We start from the raw sequence: 19,703 nt of genomic DNA, 5'->3' as shown, positions 1-19,703 counted from the left end.
TACATGCAGTTATCCACTCAGAATGTTATGCTATCACTTCAGTATATGGAACAATCGGCTCAGTATGTGGAGTAAACGGATCATTATGTGCAGTTATCAACTAATTATGTAATTATAAGCTCAGAATGTGGAGTTATGAGCTCAGTATGTGAAGTTATCAGCATGGTAGATTGAATAATTTGCTCATGGCTCAGTATGTGGAGTTAATTGCTTGGTATGTGGAGTCTACGGCTGAGTATATGGAGTTATCTGCTCAGTTTATGGAGTTATCAGCTCAGTTTGTGGATCTATCGGCTCAGTATGTGGAGTTATTGGCTCAGTTTAGGGAGTTATCAGCTCAGTATGTGGATCTATAGGCTCAGTATGTGGAGTTATCGGCTCAGTTTATGGAGTTATCAGCTCAGTATGTGGATATATCGGCTCAGTATGTGTAGCAATTGGCTCAGTATGTGGATTTATTAGCTCAGTATGTTGAGCTATCGGCTCAGTATGGGGAGTAATTGGCTAAATATGTGGAGTTATAGAATTATTGTGTGGAACAATAAGATCAGTTTGTGGAGTTATCAGTTCAGTTTGTGGATTTGTAAGCTTAATATGTGGAGTTATCAGCTCAGTGTGTGGAGTAATCAGCTAAGTTTGTAGAGTTATCAGCTCAGTATGTGGAGTTCTCAGCTCAGTGTGTGGAGTTATTAGCTCAGTATGTGGAGTAATCAGCTCAGTATGTGGAGTTATTAGCTCAGTATGTGGAGTTATCAGTCAGTATGTGAAGTAATCACCTCTGTATGTAGAGTTATCAGCTCTGTATGTGGAGTTATCAGCTCAGTATGTGGAGTTATCAGCTCAGTATGTAGACTTATCAGCTCAGTATTTGAAGTTATCAGCTCTGTATGTAGAGTTATCAGCTCAGTATTTGAAGTTATCAGCTCTGTATGTGAAGTTATCAGCTCTGTATGTAGAGTTATCAGCACAGTATTTGAAGTTATCAGCTCTGTTTGTAGAGTTATCAGCTCTGTATGTAGAGTTATCAGCTCTGTATGTAGAGTTATCAGCTCAGTATTTGAAGTAATTAGCTCTGTATTTAGAGTAATCTGCTCTGTATGTAGAGTTATCAGCTCAGTATTTGAAGTTATCAGCTCAGTATTTGAAGTTATCAGCTCTGTATGTAGTTATCAGCTCTGTATGTAATCAGCCCATTATGTGGAGTTATCAACTCAGTATGTGGATTTATCAGCACAGTATGTGGAGTTATCAGCTCAGTATGTGGAGTAATCAGCTCAGTATGTGGAGTTATCAGCTCAGTATGTGAATTTGTAAACTAAGATTGTGGAGTTATCAGCTCAATATGTGGAGTAAGCAGCTCAGTATGTGGAGTTATCAGCTCAGAATGTGGAGTAATCAGCTCAGTATGTGAATTTGTAAACTAAGATTGTGGAGTTATCAGCTCAATATGTGGAGTAATCAGCTCAGTATACGTAGTTATCAGCTCAGTATGTGAAGTAAGCAGCTCAGTATACGGAGTAATCAGCTCAGTATGTAGAGTAATTTGCTCAGCATACGGAGTTATTGGCTCAGTATGTGGAGTAATCAGCTCAGTATGTGAAGTAATCAGCTCAGTATAGTAATTAGCTCAGTATGTAGATTTATGAGCTCAGTATGTGAAGTTATCAGCTTAGTATGTGGAGTTATCAGTTCAGTATGTGGATTAATCAGCTAAGTATGTGGAGTAGTCAGCTTAGTATGTGGAGTAATCAGCTCAGTATGTGGAGTTATCAGCTCAGTATGTAAAGTTATCAGCGCAGTATGTGGAGTAATCAAACAGCTCGTTATGTGGAGTAATCAGCTCAGTATGTGTAGTAATCGGCACGGATTACCGAGTTATTGGCTCAGTATATCAAGTTATTGGCTCAGTATGTGGAGTTATTAACACAGTATGTCGAGTTATGGACTAAGTATGTTGAATTATCAGCTCATTATTTTGAGTTATATTATGAATTTATCAGAATATTTATTGAGGGGTATTCTTCATTGAATATGGAGAATTTAGCAGATGGATGTGGAGTAATTAACATGAACAACAATAATTAGATTACAATATTTAATACTCTCGTGAATTTGTACATAATAAAAAATATTCCTAGTTTTCATCATGTTATGTCTGTGATGCACTTTTTAAACTCACGTTCTAAAACATCTCTGTCTAGATTCTTCCCTGAAAAAACAAATAGAGCCATGCATAGAAAATTAGACATCAATGAAACCTGGCAATACAAAATTAGAAAGGTCAAATATTCCATCTGGAATAAGCATTTCATTTTATATGTAACGACCCTGAAAGTGTCCCAAAACTACTATCTTATAAAGATATAAAGAGATCAAATGTCAGGACGAAGTTTTAATTAAGCTGCATATTATTTAACACTTATTACATGTAATTTTGTTACCGTTGTTTGCATGGTCTTGTGGCAAAAAACAGTTTATCCAGAGGAGACCCCTCTTTATCTATATTTGGTAAACACAATTCAACTCATATTTTTGTATGTACCTATAAACACAAGTATGTTGGTCCTGGTTTCCCCGGGCAACCAGGGTGTGGTGGGGTGAAAGTCATACAGCTCCTGTACTGCCTGTACCACACACCGGGGCTGCGAGTCACCAGTGCAGATTACACCCTGCAAGGACACATGAGATCATTTGACTCACATCATGCAAAAATAGGTCTAATGCTATATGCCACCAGATTTGTTCAAGCCCATGCAGTTGCTGCCTGGCCATGAGTTAGCCTGCTTGTAAATGAGACCATAAAACCTTTGTCATATTATTGAATTTGACCAAATACCAAGTTCTCTTATAACAACTGAGCCAAGAACCAAGTCATACTAGTATAACTTACTCAAGGACATACGGAATCTAATTACCACTGACTTCAATACCTAAGACACCTTATTACAACTGATCATCATGCATATGTCATTTAGCTACACCTAACTTGTCTTATTGCCACTGATCCCAGTACAAATGACATTGTTTTACATTACTCCTGACCCAAGTACCTAGGCATTTGAAGATCATTATTACATTCAACTAGTCGTGCAACATTTAACAAGTTGACGTATGATAGAAGTCTACAAATGCACCCACTTTGAGCCTGTACAGTGTGATGGTGTCCCCCTGGCTGTTCTGTAGGGACCTCTCCCACAGCAAGTTCTGCAGGAAGGAGTCAAGAAGGCCCTGGTTGGCCAAGCCCCTCATCTCCAGGGTCAGAGAGGTCACAGACTGTGGGAAAACATACGCAATAAAAAAAAATATGATGAAAAGTGGCCAATAATCGTTTATTTATTCAAGTAAACATTGAAACTATAATCTCAACCAACAAAAATGCATTTACCTTTAAAATCAAGTTAAAATTAGTGTCAATAGTAAGTGATGGGTAAACATTACTCACAAATCCAGACACTGTTTGCCAACTTTTGCACCAAAGATTACACATTTCATGTTGAAAATAGTTTGTAACAAGCAGAATCGTATCCACAGATTTGACCATGGCCATGGGTTGACTTTGCAGACAATATATTGTAATTTTCCTTGCACACAAATCAAGTAGCATAATTTTAAGATACTGTCATATTTCGAGCAACACCTATTATGTTGTGCTACTATCCTTAATACAACTTATTAAGTTAATACCTGTGAAGGCTTATTGCACTTTTGTTTCTATTTTAATAACATATATTATACATTATCATTATGTGTCAGTAACTTAAATCATATTGATGTAATATAATGATTATAATGAGTAATATTAACAACTGTTTATATTAAATTTGTAGCTCTAAATAAGACTCCATGTGTCTATATAAAAGAACATAGTGCAATCATTGAACGTCCTCTCAGATTTTATTGTACTTTCCATAAATTAAACTTCAAATTAAATTTAAAATAACTTAATTCCTTCATTTAAACAAAGCAATTATAGTTCTTTAATTTCTTCTTTCCAAATGCCAACAGGAAAAAAAACATGTAAGAAATGTTTTGAGAGAAAAGAATTTCCCATAAACATGTTTTCAGAACAACTGGATATCAATTATGCTTATCTACCTGAAACATCAATTAGCGCCTGCCTTTACCGCCTTAAATATGTTTTGAAATGCTTATAGCAATGTTCCACGCAGTATTTTAAATTAATGGGCTTTCCTCCACGGAAGTGACTGCACAGAAATTGTTTGCCTTCCTCAATCTATGTTATGAAAACTGTTTTTCTACTTAGCCATTTGCCAAAAATATCAAAACAACTGTAGCCTCGGCCATAAATCTGTTTAGATTTCTCTAAGAAAAATGACCAAAATCTCTGTGTTTTGAAAATATGGGAAGATGTTGGCAATTGGGCAATTAAACTGTCAAAATGCTACCCTGACTGTCAGCATGCAACAGTTTTCACTGCTATTAAAGACACATTTGAGGGGTTTATGCAAGTTCCTGGGTTAATAGACGGGAACTAATTTCACTTACAGAAAATAGAGCTTAATAAGACATTAAATATTGCAGCATGTTGGTTTACCTTCTCTTACTTGTCTTTTTTGTGTGTGTGTGTAACTTTTTGTTAAACAAGTATTTGTCTAGTTAAAAGTACACAAACATACAATGTATTTTTGTCTAGAGATAAAAAATTGTACAAAATGTCATAATAAGTTACAAGTTCATTTAAGACTAGTGAGTATTTTAAGTAGAAACAAAATAATTAAACAAAAATATTAGACGAAATTCGTTAAACTATACTTCTGTAAAATAATTATAAAACAAGGGCTGTTTGTAAAACATGCATGCCCCCCATATGGGCTGTCCATTGTAGTGGCAGCCATTGTGTGAGCACGATTTTTGTCACTGTGACCTTGACCTTTGACCTAGTGACCTGAAAATCAATAGGGGTCATCTGCGAGTCACGATCAATGTACCTATGAAGTGTCATGATCCTAGGCAAAAGCGTTCTTGAGTTATCATCCGAATCATTTTACTATTTCGGGTCACCATGACCTTGACCTTTGACCTTGTGACCTCAAAATCAATAGGGGTCATCTGCGAGTCATGATCAATCTACCTATGAAGTTTCATGATCCTAGGCAAAAGCGTTCTTGAGTTATCATCCAAAAACCATTTTACTATTTCAGGTCACCGTGACCTTGACCTTTGACCTAGTGACCTCAAAAACAATAGGGGTCATCTGCAAGTCATGATCAATCTACCTATGAAGTTTCATGATCCTAGGCGTATGCGTTCTTCAGTTATCATCCGGAAACCATTTTACTATTTCGGGTCACCGTGACCTTGACCTTTGACCTAGTGACCTCAAAATTGATAGGGGTCATCTGCGAGTCATGATCAATCTACCCATGAAGTTTCATGATCCTAGGCGTATGCGTTCTTGAGTTATCATCCGGAAACCATTTTACTATTTCGGGTCACCGTGACCTTGACCTTTGACCTTGAGACCTCAAAATTAATAGGGGTCATCTGCGAGTCATGATCAATCTACCTATGAAGTTTCATGATCCTAGGCGTATGCGTTCTTGAGTTAGTATCCGGAAACCATTTTACTATTTCGGGTCACCGTGACCTTGACCTTTGACCTAGTGACCTCAAAATCAATAGGGGTCATCTGCGAGTCATGATCAATCTAACTATGAAGTTTCATGATCCTAAGCGTATGCGTTCTTGAGTTATCATCCGAAAACCATTTTACTATTTCGGGTCAACGTGACCTTGACCTTTGACCTAGTGACCTCAAAATCAATAGGGGTCATCTGCGAGTCATGATCAATCTACCTATGAAGTTTCATGATCCTAGGCGTATGCGTTCTTGAGTTATCATACGACAACCACCTGGTGGACGGACCGACCGACCTACCGACCGACCGACATGAGCAAAGCAATATACCCCCTCTTCTTCGAAGGGGGGCATAATAAATGAAATCTTTGTTAACATGATTCAACCATAATGGGGATAAAATGCTTCAGAGTAAATACATGTACAGAAACAATTCATGCAATTGTGACAACAGTAAAAACTGACATAAATTTCAAGACTTAATATTTGTGAATATGTAAAAATTTGTTCTGATTAAAACACTTCTCAAGATAAGCTAGTTTCTGAAAAACAAACTTATACACAGTACATAATTTGTATCAAATTAATTAATTAAATATACCTTGTCTATAATGTGTTTATCAGAAGAACTAAACCCTCTGCCATGGAATGTGTCAGCTAGTCTGAAAATAAGTTACAAAGAATATTTCTTCCTCAGTTATGTATATGAGACATACAGTTAGAACAAGAGATGTGTTTGTCAGAAACACAATGCCCCCTATTGTACCGCTTTGAAATAAAATTTCAATATATCATTTAGCGGGTTTAGAAATTATCGCCCTTTTATAGCTTATTACTTCCCTTGGATTGTATTTTTTGACTTTTGACCTTGAAGGACGACCTTGACCATAACATTTGTTTTAGATTATATCCTTAAAAAAAATATTACTTCCCTTGTGAAAATGGTCTGTACCTGCCAAATGATATAAAATAGAAATTATCTCTCTTTAAAGCTTGTTACTTCCCTTGGATTTAGTTTTTTGACCTTTGACCTTGAAGGATGACCTTGACCATGACCTTTAACCACTCAAAATGTGCAGCTCCATGAGATACACATGCATGCCAAATATCAAGTAGCTATCTGCAATATTGCAAAAGTTATGGTCAATGTTAAGTTTTCTGACGGACACACAGACAGACAGACGGACTGACAGTTCAACTGCTATATGCCCCCGGTTGGGCAAGCATCAAACCCCCTTTTCACAGAGCACGGCCCATTTGCTTTGAGTAAATCTCAGGCTCACTCAGGCAGCGTTTTAGTATGTCCTCCAATGGCACTCCTGGTAGGTACTGGTTTAACCAAGGCAATGGGCACAATAGTGTTTCAATAAATCTTAAGCTTTTTATTCAATCAAGCTTAAATAACTAAGTTTGAACATAACCCCCCCCCCCCCCCCTTACACCGGTAGGGGACATAAAAGTACTTGACCAGCACGTTGGTACGGTATTCATACCTTGCGGGACTCAAATCCCCATAAGCATTGAGATCCAAAATGTCGCCAAGATCTGTCCTGAAATACAGAAAATACACAACATTACACTCCTGGGTGAAATATGAATTGTTTTGCAGTTGTTTCTACAACTCTAGTTCATGAGTCTTTTTGAAGCCAAAAATGATTTTTTAAACACTTCTTTGTCACTGATTATTCACTTATTAAAAAATACATTTAATATGCACACTTTTAATTAATTTGACAGTGGATTAGGCAATTTATTGTAAATAAGCATATTCATCATATTAGGTGTTTCATGAACAAGAAAGGCACGAAAAGGTGCAACTGTATATAAAGGGCTATTGTCTCCCCTGAAATAAAGGATTAAAGTCACATAAATACTCAAAATCAACATATATTTCGCAAAATATTTCGTAAAATAAAGTTAACACATACAAAATTAGTGTTACTTACAGCAATAGTAAAAATTTCAATGCAAGATGTGGTTCGGTATCTTAGATTTAACGCAATAAAATATGCTCATTTTTATTTGTTTGTTCCACAATATGTTTCATGTGAATTCCCCGCCATGAAATAAGTGTGTTTTGTTTCATGAATTCAACAATCATTCAGAGTTTAAAGAAAAAACAACTTTTTCAGGGGAAAATTAAACAAGAGGGCCAAGATGGCCCTAGTTCGCTCGCCTGAGAGGACCCTGTTCATTAAATCTTAAACAAACGTCAAACTTGACCTAGATATTGTCCAGACAAACATCCTGGTCAAGTTTCATCATTATTGAACCAAAACTCTGGCGTATAGAGTGTTTTTGTTTTTGTAAGATTTTACCTGGTGATCTTTATTTTGAGTTCACCCCCCTTACCAAACATCAAACTTTGCTTACAAAAAAATATATTTTGACCAAGATTCATAAAATCTGAAACAAAATTGTGACCTCTCAAGACTTAGTGTTTACAAGGATTTTGTATAATATAATGAAAATTTGGACAATCTAAGGGCAATAATAATGGCATTAATTATGTGATTTTGCTCATTATCAAACTTGACTGAGATCTTTTAGCAACTTTCATAAAGAATGCTTGAGAAGTGTGAATGCTAGAGTGTTTACAAACCAAATGTGGACAAACGGACAGCTCACCTGAGCAATAAGGTGAGATAAAAAGTGTGTTTCACCGATCTGAGCCATTTTCCAACTTGTTCGAGAAATCAATAAAACCAATGTATTGATTAAGTTTCACGATGATTAGGCAAAAAATGAGACTTCTGTAGTGTTCGATCACAAGGTTTCTTTCTAGTCACATAAGAAAAACTGCCCCCACCCCCTGGCGGCCATGTTTTTTGACCGATCGGGACCATTTGCAAACTCATCTGAGATATATATATAACACCAATCATTTTACCAAGTTTCATGATGATTGGGCAAAAAATGTGACTTCTAGAGTGTTCACAAGCTTTTTTACTATATACATATAAGAAAACTGCCCCCCCCCCCGGCAGCCATGTTATTCAACTGACCGGAACCATTTTTTAACTCAACTCTCGTATCAAGGAAACAAATGTTCTGACCAAAATTTCATGAAATTTGGGCCAAAAATGTTACTTCTAGAGTGTTCACATGTTTTCACTATCTACATATAGAGAAAAATGCCCCGCCCGGCGCCCACTGGCGGCCATGTTTTTCACCGATCTAGACCATTTTCGAACTCGTCCGAGATATCAATAAAACCAATGTTTTGTCCAACTTTCATGATTATTGGGCAAAAATTGTGACTTCTAGTGTGTTTACAAGGTTTCTCTATAGCCAAATAAGGAAAACTGCCCCGCCCAATGGCGGCCAAGTTTTTGAATGGACCAGAACCACTTTTGAACTCAAGCAACATATCATTAAGACAAACATTTTGACAAAGTTACATGAAGATTTGGTCGTGAAATGTGACTTCTACAGTGTTTACAAGGTTTTTCTTTTTTTTTGACCTAGTGACCTAGTTTTTGACCCAGCATGACCCAGTTTCCAACTCCATCGAGATATCATAGGGAAAAATCTTCTGCCCAAGTTTCATGAAGATCGGACAAAAAATGTGACCTCTAGAGTGTTTACAAGGTATCTCTTTAGCCAAATAAGGAAAACTGCCCCGCCCACTAGCGGCCATGTTTTTCAACACACCAGAACCACTTTTGAACTCAACCAACATATCATTAAGACAAACATTTTGACAAAGTTTCATAAAGATTGGGCATGAAATGTGACTTCTACAGTGTTTATAAGGTTTTTCTTTTTTTGACCTAGTTTTTGATCCGTCACAACCCAGTTTCGATCTCGACCGAGATTTCATTGGGACAAAGCTTCTGACCAAGTTTCATGAAGATCGGACAATAAATGTGGCCTCTAGAGTGTTTACGAACAAATGTGGGAGGACGGACGGACGACGGACAAAGACCGGTCACAAAAGCTCACCTGAGCAATAAGGTGATCTAAAAAAAAAAAGGTGCAGAAACTTGTTATGAGCATCTAAAAAGCGCATCTATTTGTGCTTAAAGAAGCCAAAAACACATTTGAATAAATGTTAATTCCTTATTAGACATAGGAGGTAAAAATATTCCAGTGTTTTGACTGATTTGTTTCATTTTGGTTTAGGCTTTTGCACTTGAATTCCCGTTATAAATCAAAGCACCGCCGGTGAAAGCCAAATTGCTTAGCAGGCATTATTATAAAATGCAATTTCAAGCATTTTTTATCATGAAAAATTTACCTGAAATTTGGCATACATATTTCAAATAGGTTAATTATTATCAAGAAATGCCTATTATTGCAATTTAAACTTAGTTAACCTTGTCTGATAGGTTACATTATACTAAATGATAGTCATGTTTGGCTTTATACACTCTCTATAAAAAAACATCATATTTTACTTGAAAGCATGTTTTACACTTTAGACTGTTGTTCTGATTTTGTATTTTAGAGATATTGATATTGTAAGCATATTATGTGTTAATTACAGAATCCCTGAAATAAGATTAAGAATGAGACTTGAGTAAAAAAAAGCTTTAAGAAAAGGTATGTTTGTTGGGATCTCTTTGTGCAAAATGTTGTATTTATTTTCCCTTCGAGTTTTCTTTTTAACATTGAATTATATCAGGAAATTATTTAATATATTGTGACCTTAAAGGGCTAGTGGCTGTCTGCATCATGCGATGAAGGTGCTTATGACATGCCTATAAATTTTGAGATGACTGAGCTACCATGCGAAAGACGTCGGACCTCAGACATATCTTATAAAATTTTCTCAGGTCAGATAATATTTAAAGGGACTGTCAACCATGACCACGAAGAAAAGAAATTCAAAAGTTGTAAAAGACCGTATTTTTTTTAAAATTATTAGTTTATATTGATTAAAATATCACGACTGGTATATAACATTACTTGAAAAAAGTTCTTAAGTTTTCATAAACAAGATATTGGACCTCATGTTGGTATTTTCCTTTGTCTTTCGTATTGGTTGGTCATAGTCATTTCATGGCAAGACTTTCAATCTCCTAAAAAATAAGCTATACAAACTTAAGGTCTATCTAAAGCAGAATAATTATTAATATTGTATTTTACTATTTTTTTAAATTTGGTTTTTCCAATAAAATAATATATTTAAGGATTAAGAGCAGCATTACTATGAAACACTCTTTCAGGAAAAGTTTCATTTCAATAAACATGACATCTGAAAAAATGCACGCTCATCAGATTTTTCCTTTATTATTGAATCACTGTAGTCAGTGCAAAAGTATATTATAACCCATATAGAAAATATTAAGAGATGACACAATTTTCCTCTGCCAAATCAATATCATACATTCAAAGGCCTTTTAAAGTCTCAGACCACCTGTCATCAACAAAAACTGAGAAATACTTCATAGACAGTTCTGCCAACACAATTTTGTATTCAGAACTCTGACATGGGAAGTGGTTTTATAACCTTAGCAACAAGTGTTGGTCCCATGTTACTGATGGAAGGAACACCACCATTACCCCATGTGACACAACTGTTCTGTCACTTATACTGGGAAGAAATGTGCAAGGAGCTTCCAATGTAGCAGACAAAAAAGCATACTCATCAATTATGTAGATTTTATTATTAACAGCTTACTTATACTAACATATGCAAGGACATTTTATTAACAAAAGATGTAAAGTGTAAAACGGACATTCACAAAATGATATTTCAATCATGTAAAATGAAGGTTGCAATATGACACATTTTCCCCACATAATGAAATTTCTTCATCAGAACATAATAACCGGTATTATGGCATGAATGGACCGTTGTTGAATTTTAAAATCGTAGTACCCATTGCATAATGATAAAATAGGAATTATTTATGAATATTAAAATGTTTCATAATGTTTAATACAGTAAGTTGTTGAAAGATTATTATCTCTTCTTAATTTCAGAAACAAACATAACACTTTCCCAAAATAAATTTAACTTTTTATGTCAATAATTTAACAGAATTGTACAGTTACTTTGAATGTGTGCATTTTTTTAAATAAATGCAAGGGATTTTTTATAGAGTGTATACAAGAATCCAAGCTTACTGCCCATACAAAACCACACCAAAAAACAAATGCTCATTCAAATTCTTTTCCAATGAAGTTTGAATCAGAATGCTATCTCATATGGATTTCCTTCCATGTGAAGCCAATTCCAAAGATAATGAACTCCTTTGATTGAACTATCCTGATTACCAACAGATTTGCCATTACTTTAACCACACTGCAGGAAACATCCCAAATATACTACCGTGTGCTCTTTCCTTGTGCCGAACTCCTACCATTTTTCTTAACATGATCTTCAACATTCATTACCCTATGAAACATGTTTTAAAATCCACTAAAAAACCCAACAAACATCATTTCAGAGAAGGCAAAAAAATCCTACCCAGAAGCTTGAAGACATCTGTATTTGTATTTTTTTTCTTTCCAAACACACCTCACAATCTCGCACCACAATGTCAAGAGGGAAACATAATTTTCTGCCCCATTACCTTCCATCAAAGTCTCGTCATGTTTCTCTATAGGTCAACACTTTTGAAAACATTTTCTCTGTTTGAACCAATAGTTATTGATGTTTTCGAAGACTCAAGCTAAGTTTACTGAAATATGGGCTTTTTGCCCGACCTCCTAAATGTCTTAATCAGACTCCAAATTGATTCTGCAGGTCTGATCTCTGGGTAGTGCAGCTCATGGTTGATCACAGGGTTTTACACAAGCAATTTGCAAGTAATTACTCAAATAATAGCAATATTTTAAAATCTGTTTTCCATACATTGTCATTGCAAGGCAGTTGTTGCAGCATATGTTGCTATGTCTGTTGGATTTTTGTTACTTTGCAAAAAACAATGCATACAACCAAAATCTGAACAACAATTTGTACATTTCTTGTGAAATTGCTACAATTCTTATATGGTATATGTTTTGCCTAAAGTTTTTTTTTCAATGTTCTTCTGTTTAAATTAAAGATTGTTAATGTAAATGATACTTGTTAATTCTGTAATTTTTGGAGAAATCCTACCACAAAAAAACTTGGATTTATTTAATTTAGCATTAAAATGTTATAATTTAAAATTTGTCAAGTGAAAAAATCCCTTCATCAAAGTTAAGTACAACAGAGAATTTCCAATTGATATTTAATAATGAATGGGAAAGCAAAAGGCAAAATAGCATACATGTACCGACTATTAATAGCTATTACTGCAAAATACCATTTGACAAAAAACTACAATAGTAATCCATTTTTTTGCTGCTTTCTTTCTTGTTTTTATTATAAATAAATCATTACACATCAATAACCTTATAATTATATGAGTGACATGAAAAAAATATATCAATAATTCATACACATTTCAGTTTGCATAAAAAGTTAAGCAAACACATTTTGTCAAACTTTTGATCCTATGATTGTGAAAAAACCTTAACATTTAATTTGAGGGTGATATCCTTTTATGGCTTTGGCACAACAGATGATAACATTTGGCAAAAAACAAACCTGTGTTTCAAACCAGCTTTAAAATTGGATTTGCCTGCTACCCAAAATAATGCATCATTGAATTGTATGTTAACCTTTAAAACATAATGACAGAAGATGATACATTGTAAGTGTCTGAGCATTAAAAAAGTGCTTCCACAAAAAATGAAACAATCCTTACTATTTCAATGTAATTACAATTACATGCATATACTCCTGTTGTTCCACTATTCATTCTGCAGAAGGAAATAGCCATCATTCCAAGCATCACCAATTTCCCAAAACAAACTTAGTTCACAACAGGGGAACAGCGGATTCTGTTGTAGAATTAAAGGTAAACAATTTAGAATTCTTGCAGACGATGGAAGGATAATAATCATTGCTGGAGATTGACGAAGGCAGTCGTAGAAAATTCCATCCGTAATTGAGTGATGGCAATGAGCAACGACGAATTTCAGAAAGTTTTGAAACATAATTAACGTAAGCTTCTTGCTTGTCAAATCATTTTGATAAGCACACCATGATTAACGTAGAAAAGGTTTCTTATAGATGTAGTTAGGATACCAACTGAACAGTATCTTGCCATGTAACTAGAATACCACTCAGACAACTTTGTCACCATGTAGCTACACTACCACTCAGAAATATTTGTTACCATGAAGCTACATTACCACACAGACAACTTTGTCACCATGTAGCTACAATAACACTCAGAAAAAAAATGTTGCCATGAAGCTTCAATTCCACTCAGACAATTATCTTGCCATATAACTACAATACCACTGAGACAAATATTTTGCCCTGTTGCTAAAATACCACTCAGACAACTATGTTGCCATGTAGCTACAATACAACTCAGAAAACTATTTACCATGTCGCTACAATATCACTCACACAACTTTGTTAACATGAAGCTACACTACCACTCAGACAACTATGTTGCCATGTAGCTACAATATCACTCAGACAACTATTTTGCCATGAATCTACATTATCACACAGACAACTTTATTGCTATGTAGTATAGTTTTGTCCCAGATTAGCCTTTGCATTCTACAGAGACTTTTTCAAACAAAAATTGTGCCTGATTAGCCTGTGCAGACTGCACTTGCTTATCTGAGATGATTTTTTACACACATGCATAAGTACGAATTTTCTTAACAACCAGCTCATTTAGTGTGTGAGCATTATTTGTATGAGTGATATTTTCATAACAGAATTTCAACTGACCAAAGAACAGCAATATTATCACAAACAACAAAACAAATCAATTTTAAGTATGCATACATTTGTACACGTTTCAATGTATAAAATAAGATCAATGATATTAGACAAATAGTTGCTTATATGTTTTTTAATACCTACTAATTGAAATCTATGTACTATGGTTTATTTTATAATATGCCAGTCTAAGTTGGGATAAAAACCTCAGAATCATTTGATGATGTTGTTGTTTGAAAGTCATGGTGTCAATTTTGTTTCAAAGCTTACAATGTGACTGACACATTATAACTTATACAAAGAAATACTAATGGGAATATATTATAGTAAATTTGTACAAAAGTTTATGTTCATCAAAAGGAACCATTTTGAATCCATTAAAAAGTCAGCATTTTTTAAAAATACAGTGACATAAACATGGCCCAACAACATCTGCTTTGCAGAATTTCTGAAAATAACATAAAAAAATAACAATTCTTTGTAGTTGTGGATTTTTCAGCAATCTGAACAATGATACAGAAGAATGGAACACCAACATTTGTTCTGTACATTACTAAGCATAAAACATATTGAAATAACAAAGCCTGCTGAATGTTGAACAAATGCAACCGGGGAGAAAAAGCGTGTAAGGCTCTGAAAGATGTCTAACACCTCCTGACATGATACTATGGCGTATCCGTACATCAAAGATGATTCCGGAGGGGCTGCTAAAGTCGTTGTCGGCTCAACATTGAGACACGCCAGGCATGGCTGATTCGCTAGCATAGACTATGGGTTCACAAATATTTGTTTTGTTTCTGAGAAACAGCTTGGAACAATTGAAAACAGTACAATTTGTAGCAGATATTCTACTTGGGATGCAAAATACACTTGTAAGAAATCCTGTTCATTTGTGTGAATTAAAACAGAGCAAACATAGTTACATAATAATCAAACATGAAAATTGTAGTCAAAAACCTTTTTCACAACTTTTATTTTAAATCATATTACATGATTGTACATGTTTATCACACAATGACAACTAGAGCTTTGTCACAGACGTGATGAATACCCCCACATGCCGCTTTTACACAGAATATTTTGCATGTTGTCTTCACAAAAAACAGTGGACACCATGCTCAATGTTTAAAACGTACTAAGTGATCCCGTGACCTGGTTTTTGACCCTGCATGGCCCATGTTCAAACTTGACCTACACATCATCTAGAAACAACTTCTGACCAAGTTTGGTGAAGATTGGATGAAAAATACTTGAATAAGAGAGCAGACACCATGCTGAATGTGTAAAACGTACTAAGTGACCTCGTGACGTAGTTTTTGACCCGGCATGACCCATATTCAAACCTGACCTAGACATCATCTAGATACAACTTCTGACCAAGTTTGGTGAAAATCGGATGAAAACTACTTGAATTAGAGAGCAGACACCAAGCTCAATGTTTAAAACGCACTAAGTGACCTCGTGGCCTAGTTTTTGACCTGCCATGACCCATGTTCGAACTTTGCCTAGACATCATCTAGATACAACTTCTATCCAAGTTTGGTGAAGATCAGATGAAAACTTCTTGAATAGAGAGGACACGGACCGACCGACAGACAGACAAGCTCACTCCTATATACCCCCCTAAACTTCGTTTAGTGGGGGTATAACTAAACATCATCTAAATACAACTTCTGACCAAGTTTGGTGAAGATCAGATGAAAACTACTTAAATTAGAGAGCAGACACCAGGCTGAATGTTTAAAACCCACTAAGTGACCTCGTGACCTAGTTTTTGACCTGCCATGACCCATGTTCGAACTTGACCTTGACATCATCTAGATACACTTTCTGACCAAGTTTGGTGAAGATCGGATGAAAACTACTTGAATTAGAGAGCAGACACCAAGCTCAATGTTGAAAACGACTAAGTGACCTCATGACCTAGTTTTTTGATCTGCCATGACCCATGTTCGAACTTGGCCTAGACATCATCAAGATACAACTTCTGACCAAGTTTGATGAAGATCAGATGAAAACTACTTGAATAAGAGAGCGGACACGGACCGACCGACAGACAGACAAGCTCACTCCTATTTACCCCCATGAAACTTCGTTTAGTGGGGCTATAACTAGATATCATCTAGATACAACTTCTGACCAAGTTTGGTGAAGATCAGATGAAAACTACTTGAATTAGAGAGCAAACACCATGCTGAATGTTTAAAACGCACTAAGTGACCTCGTGACCTAGTTTTTGACCTGCCATGACCCATGTTCAAACTTGACCTAGACATCATCTAGATACAACTTATGACCAAGTTTGGTGAAGATCAGATGAAAACTACTTGAATTAGAGAGCGGACACGGACTGACCGACAGACAGACAAGCTCACTCCTATATACACCCCTAAACTTCGTTTAGTGGGGGTATAACTAAACATCATCTAGATACAACTTATTACCAAGTTTGGTGAAGATCAGATGAAAACTACTTGAATTAGAGAGCAGACACCATGCTGAATGTTTAAAACGCACTAAGTGACCTCGTGACTTAGTTTTTGACCTGCCATGACCCATGTTCGAACTTGACCTAGACATCATCTAGATACAACATATGACCAAGTTTGGTTAAGCTCTGATGAAAACTACTTGAATTAGAGAGCGGACAACATGCTTAATGTTTAAAACGCAAAATTAGAATTAAAAGCGGACACAGACCGAGCGACAAACCGACAGACCGACCGACAGACAAACAAGCTCACTCCTATATACCACCCTAAACTTCGTTTAGTGGGGGTATAATGACTTTAAGGCTATTTATTGTATTAACAAACAAGAGCTGTCAGAGGACAGCGCGCGTGACTATTCGAGTGCTTGACAGTATAACGTAAGCCATCATGTGGAAATTGTTTATATTCAATAATTTATTAGACGATCTTTCAAAAATAAAAAAAAGGAAAAAAAAATTAAAAATTTGTGGGGGGGGGGGGGGTAGGGGGGTATCATGTGGGGTGTGGTAATTTATTTGACGATGTTTAAAAAAAAAATGTTGGGGGGGGGGGGGGGGAAGGGGAGAGGGGGGGGGGGGGGGTGAGAGGGGGGTATAATGTGGGGTGCTGTAATTTATTAGATGATGTTTAAAAAAAAAAAAAAAATTGGTCGGGGGGGGGGTTGGGGGGGGGGGGGATTCTGGGTAGGGGCGTGGGGTATTGTTTGGGTGTATGCAAGTATGCAAAATATAAAAGCAATATGTCAAAGGATATAGGAAATATTTGGGGTAGTACGCAAACTATAACATAGATATATCAATAATATGCATATTCTAAGTATAAAAGGGGCAATAATTCTATCAAAATACTTGATACAGTTGTCTGCTCTTGTTTATAGGTTGGGGTCATGATGGTAAACAAGTATGCAAAATATCAAAGCAATACATAAAGGGACATTGAAAATATTTGGGGTAGTACGCAAACTTTAACATTTGCTGCATATTCTAAGTGGAAAAGGGGCCATAATTATTAAAAAATGCTTGATACAGTTGTCTGCTCTTGTTTATAGGTTGTGGTCATGTTGGTTAACAAGTATGCAAAATATGAAAGCAATATGTCAAGGGATAAAGAAAATATTTGGGGTAGTACGAAAACTTCAACATTTGCACGCTAACGCTAACGCAGACGCTAATGCAGACGCCGGGTGGGTAGGATAGCTCCACTATATATATTTAATATATAATAGTCAAGCTAAAAATGAAAAGATTCACTTTAATTTAAAATTACACTTGTCTTATGAACCTAAAAGCATGAACAAATAATTTAGAAGTAACAGATTAATTTCAAATAGTGTACACTGCATGAACAAATAATTTAGAAGTAACAGATTAATTTCAAATAGTGTACACTGTACAGAATTTTGGGGATTTCCCAACAGTGCAGATTGCACAGAGATATGGGGATTTCCCAATAGTGTACACTGCACAGAGTAATGGGGATTTCCCAACAAAGTACAGTAATGGAGGTTTCCCAACAGTGTACACTGCACATAGTTATCGGGATTTCCCAACAGTGTACACTGCACAGAGTAATGGGGATTTCCCAACAAAGTACACTGCATAGAGTAATGGGGATTTCCCAACAGTGTACACTGCACATAGTTATGGGGATTTCCCAACAGTGTACACTGCACAGAGTAATGGGGATTTACCAACAGTGTACATGTACACTGCACAGAGTAATGGGTATTTACCAACAGTGTACACTGCATAGAGTAATGGGGATTTCCCAACAGTGACTACTGCACAGAGTAATATGGATTTCCAAACAGTGTGCACTGCACATTGTTATGGGGATTTCCCAGCATTATACACTGCACTGAGTACCGTAATTATTTTTTCGTGACTCTTAATTTTCGGACACATGAGTTTTCTTCCATAAAAAATGCCTCTAAGTTTTCGGACAGTATATTTTACAGCGCTATTTTACCAAATTTCAGTCCTGTTTTCGATATCTAATGACACTTCGGTCATGTGGTTTTACAACCAGATTAACATCATAAAACATGGCAGGTGAATGCCTGAGGGCAACGGACCATTACATTTGCGTTATTGGTTAAATAACCTTATAAACGGGTATTAAACAATGGTTTCGCCCGATGGCATAAGCGTTATGACAATTATCAGGGGTAGTGACAATTAACAGTTCAATTATCTACCATAATGGTACTACCCCTTCTCAGTAAAATAACTGTGACAAATACTCAATGCTTCAAAGTGTGATGCACCCTATTGCAAGTTCTACCAACAATGGAATTCGTGTTAGACAACTACTATCGGAAATGAACAAACAAAGAATGAATAGTTTGCTTTTTTTATTGCATTAATTACAGGTACATCACATGCTCATATTTGAACTCGTTGGTCAAAGAACAACCTTGTAGTAACTTTCGGCCAAATAAATTAAGCATGTAAAATTATTTAAATGCATTGCAAACATATATAACTTAATTTATTCTATACGACATGGTATTTTACAAGCGCGTGCTATTACCGGTAGTCGTTGATACAATTGACGCTATTTTTGGACGCTTCAATTTTCGACTCTAAGTCTTCAGACACCTGTATTTTGTGAATATTTTCCTTATCTAAGTTTTCGGGCATGAACAAAAATAATTATTTTTAAGTGTCCGAAAACATAGAGTAATTACGGTAATATGGATTTCCCAACAGTGTACACTGCACAGAGTAATGGGGATTTCCCAGCATTGTACACTGCACAGAGTAATATGGATTTCCCAACAGTGTACACTGCACAGAGTAATATGGATTTCCAAACAGTGTACACTGCACAGAGTTATGGGGATTTCCAATCATTGTACACTGCACAGAGTTATGGGGATTTCCAA

At 35.8% G+C, this 19,703-nt stretch overlaps 1 protein-coding gene and 1 long non-coding RNA gene across 2 annotated transcripts in view; both read right to left on the bottom strand.

Annotated features, from left to right (window-relative positions):
• Nucleotides 1-2,081: 2,081 nt before the first annotated feature.
• The window catches only part of LOC127861673 (zinc-regulated GTPase metalloprotein activator 1B-like), a 35,609-nt gene continuing 17,987 nt past the window's right edge, over nt 2,082-19,703 (bottom strand). The window contains exons 9-13 of the mRNA XM_052400360.1: nt 7,093-7,149; nt 6,201-6,261; nt 3,139-3,273; nt 2,543-2,669; nt 2,082-2,209 (exon numbers count right to left, since the gene is read on the bottom strand). Coding sequence (XP_052256320.1) covers nt 2,145-2,209; nt 2,543-2,669; nt 3,139-3,273; nt 6,201-6,261; nt 7,093-7,149 — 445 coding nt within the window. The 3' untranslated portion in view covers nt 2,082-2,144. The remainder of the gene's footprint in view (nt 2,210-2,542; nt 2,670-3,138; nt 3,274-6,200; nt 6,262-7,092; nt 7,150-19,703) is intronic.
• Nucleotides 3,285-5,744, bottom strand: LOC127861928 (uncharacterized). Its single transcript, XR_008040369.1, has 3 exons — nt 5,622-5,744; nt 5,050-5,476; nt 3,285-4,906 (listed from the first exon to the last, which is right to left on the bottom strand). It is a non-coding gene; the product is annotated as an uncharacterized LOC127861928 (long non-coding RNA).

The sequence above is a fragment of the Dreissena polymorpha genome, chromosome 16 (genome assembly GCF_020536995.1).
Source record: "Dreissena polymorpha isolate Duluth1 chromosome 16, UMN_Dpol_1.0, whole genome shotgun sequence".
Classification (NCBI taxonomy): Eukaryota; Metazoa; Mollusca; class Bivalvia; order Myida; family Dreissenidae; genus Dreissena; species Dreissena polymorpha.
The sequence above is the reverse complement of the archived record's forward strand: the minus strand, read 5'-3'. Positions and strand labels throughout refer to the sequence as shown.